A 3,034-nucleotide genomic window follows, 5' to 3' on the forward strand; every position below is an offset into this window, starting at 1 on the left:
TCACAGCTTGACCAGCAGACATCACAGTCGTGAGGAGAGGAGGGATGCTGAACGGATGAGACCTATCTTTAGAAACTGCTAAAAATCTGCAGGGTAAATCTGAGGATAGAGGGTCTTGACTAATATGTGGAAACGGGCCAAAAATAGGTAAACCCAGCTCACATACTCCTGAACATGTTTCACAGTTATGTGAAGCAAATGTAGGACCCAATTTATAAGGAAGTCATGGGTTTATTCATCTGGCTAAAATATCCAAATTTCATAACCAAGTGTTTATTAAGTGACCCTCCTGCTTTCATAAAATCATTACAAATAGTTTCCATTTCTTCTCAAACTACAGATAATATAAAACACGTTAATCCATCTCACAAAAATGAGTCCCTGTATTAATCATTTGGTATATTTAATTTCAGCATTTTTCTCTTCAAGTATTAAATAAAGATTTGAAATAAAAAGAATACAGAGATTGTTTTTTAAAACTGCTTTATAACTTTACAATCTAAAATAAGCACCTTTTCATGCAATAGGTAAAATTCTTCTAACAAAATCTTACAGACTGGATTAAAAAGACAACATTCAACAAGAAGCTAGTAAAGAGACCCACCAGAAACTAATGACATCAAAGGTTTATAACAAAGGTAAATTACTAACATGTATGTTTATAAAGCAAGTGTCTCTCTATTAACTTCAGGGAAAACATGAACATTCAAGGCATAAGGCAAAACTCATCATGATGGTCATGGTGAGGGGGGTCAGTGCTAACTGCCCACAGACTGTGACTCAGTTGCTTTTCCCTCAGCTTTTGCATGAGTTGCCTCATCTCCTCCCCAACCCTTTCCACATTCTCTTCTCCCATCCTTGCCTGTGGCTCTCCAAGCCTCTGAATCGCATCCCATCTATACTGCAGAATGGGCTGCCTAACACGGAACCGCCTACGATTTCCTCTAGGCACACAGTATTCACCAGCTGCCAAAGGGAGGGCCAAGGGCTCTCCTTTATTAGCATCTTGCTCCTTTTCATCCTTTTTTTCATTTTCCTGGTTGGCATTTTCCGCGTTGATATTTTTTACCACTTGTTCCTCTTCGGACGCCATTGCTCTTAGGAGATAAAATGGGAGAGAAGGGACTGAATTTTTGGTGGATAGATCAGCACCGAGGACAGAAGCCTCCTACTCATCTTTCAGAGCCCTGGATATCAAGGTTTTTTTTTTTTTAATTTCGTGTTTCCCACCTGAGAGGCTCTCTACACCCTCTAGGGGGCGCCAGTCCCAGTTCTCCTCCTTTCCTCTCATTTCTCTCCCTTCCCTGGCCCCAAACCCACCATTTTCCCTTCAGATCCATCCCCAGGCCTCAGCAGACACTAAAATGGAGGACTGGGGACGGGAAACGGGGGATGGGGAACTTGAGGGTGGTCTTAAACTGAGCCGTACGCCTGCCCCCTGCCACTGTCCCCCCACACCCACCTGGGCCTACCCTCGCTGTCTCCTCCTCCTCTTCTGGATTGTCGCCGCGAGTGCGCCGCTGGACACTTGACACAGACCCGCAGACCTGCAGAGGGTCGGAGTGGGGGAGTCGAGGCCGCTGCAGCCGAGCACCGGGCGTGCACCCGCCGCCGCCAGTCCCCTTCTCCGCCCCGGCTCCCCCCCACCCCGGCCACCCCAGCCCCCTCGGGGTTCACCGTATTCCTGCAGGAACTCGGGGGTGATTTTCCATTGCTGAGTTGCTCTGCCGCCCCCCCCGGAACCCTGCCGGCCCAGCGCCCCTCCCCAGGGGGGCCCCTATTTCAAGAATTCCGGGGGTGGAGGAAGCCGGCGGGGACCGCTGCGCTGATCCCCTGCGCCGGCCTCCGGGGTTGGCGGGCGGCTGCCGTCCCGGTCTTCGCGCGGCCCCGGGCCCTTACCTGCTCGGGTTTCCCCGGGCCCGATGCCAGCCCGCCGTGCACAGGGCAGCGGGGAGCTGGTACCCAGACAGGAGTGACGACTGCACCGAAGGCTGCGTCGCTCTGCAGCTCCGGGTCACGTGAGGGCCTCGCGTCACCTTCGAGCTCGCCCTTCCCCTTCTCCCGCGCGGGTCCTGCGAGGAGTTCAACAGGACCCTCCCCCAATCCCTCACGCAGAACTCCCTTTTCATGCGTCTCTGCGCAGGGCCCCAGCGTGCACCTGTCACTCAGCCGGATCTTCTATCTGAGGGCCCCCAAGTGGCCTCACCGCCTGCAGTTGGGGCGTTCTCTGCTTACCAGGGAGGGTCTACATCTCCCTCCTTCCACCACCAGGGCCCTGACATTGGCTTTGGCCTTTTCTGCTTTCTCCTCTTCTCCCTGGCTGTATACACCTGCTTCGTCATGATTTTTCTTTATTTCCTTTAAAAAATCAGTATGCCTCAAAAAACTGAAAACTATGAAATTTCATTTTTAAAAGACATGCTTCAAACTGGGGAAGTAAAAAAAACAGATTATTTACATTCTCCATCACTTCACAGAAAGTATTTTCTTTGGTATCCACACAACTTCATTTTTAAAACATTCTAGCTTGTTTCAAAATTTTATGGAAAAAAAGGTAGAAACATTCCTGAACATAGTTAGTGTTTTGAAAATGATCTGTGAAATAGATCTTCAGGGAGAAGTCCAGTTATCAGACTTTGGTCATTTTGTGTAAAAAAAAAAAAAAAAAAAAAAAAAAAAAAAAAAAAAAAAAAAACCTACTTTTTTCCTTCCGGAACAAATTTCAAGTTTTGTTAATAAACACTTATATTTTATTCTATTATAATAAACATTCATGAAATATAGAAAAGCATTTGCTAACAACTGAAGTCATCTGTTGAAATTTAATGACTAATACCAATGAAGGTTTTCAGGCAGGTTGAGGGATGCAGATAGTCAGATCGTCCCTTCCTTGATGAGAGGCTGAGAAAAGGCTGATCTTTCTGCTGCCTCGTTCCAGAGCGTCTCATTTCCTACATCCAGGATCCTGACTGTTGCTTACTCTAAAAATATAGATGGACAAGTTACCAAGGTACTGACCTGAGTAAATTATTTT

General features: G+C 47.2%; 1 protein-coding gene across 1 annotated transcript; it reads right to left on the minus strand.

Annotated features, from left to right (window-relative positions):
* Nucleotides 1-466: 466 nt before the first annotated feature.
* LOC107519640 (protein BEX2-like) lies at nt 467-2,139 on the minus strand. The gene is given in 4 exon segments (XM_016162511.2): nt 467-1,097; nt 1,463-1,547; nt 1,900-2,011; nt 2,013-2,139. Coding segments are annotated over 4 exon segments (705 nt in total). The 5' UTR covers nt 2,130-2,139; the 3' UTR covers nt 467-706.
* Between the last annotated feature and the right edge of the window lie 895 nt (nt 2,140-3,034).

Source organism: Rousettus aegyptiacus, unplaced genomic scaffold, assembly GCF_014176215.1.
Source record: "Rousettus aegyptiacus isolate mRouAeg1 unplaced genomic scaffold, mRouAeg1.p scaffold_m13_p_9, whole genome shotgun sequence".
In the NCBI taxonomy this organism is placed as follows: Eukaryota; Metazoa; Chordata; class Mammalia; order Chiroptera; family Pteropodidae; genus Rousettus; species Rousettus aegyptiacus.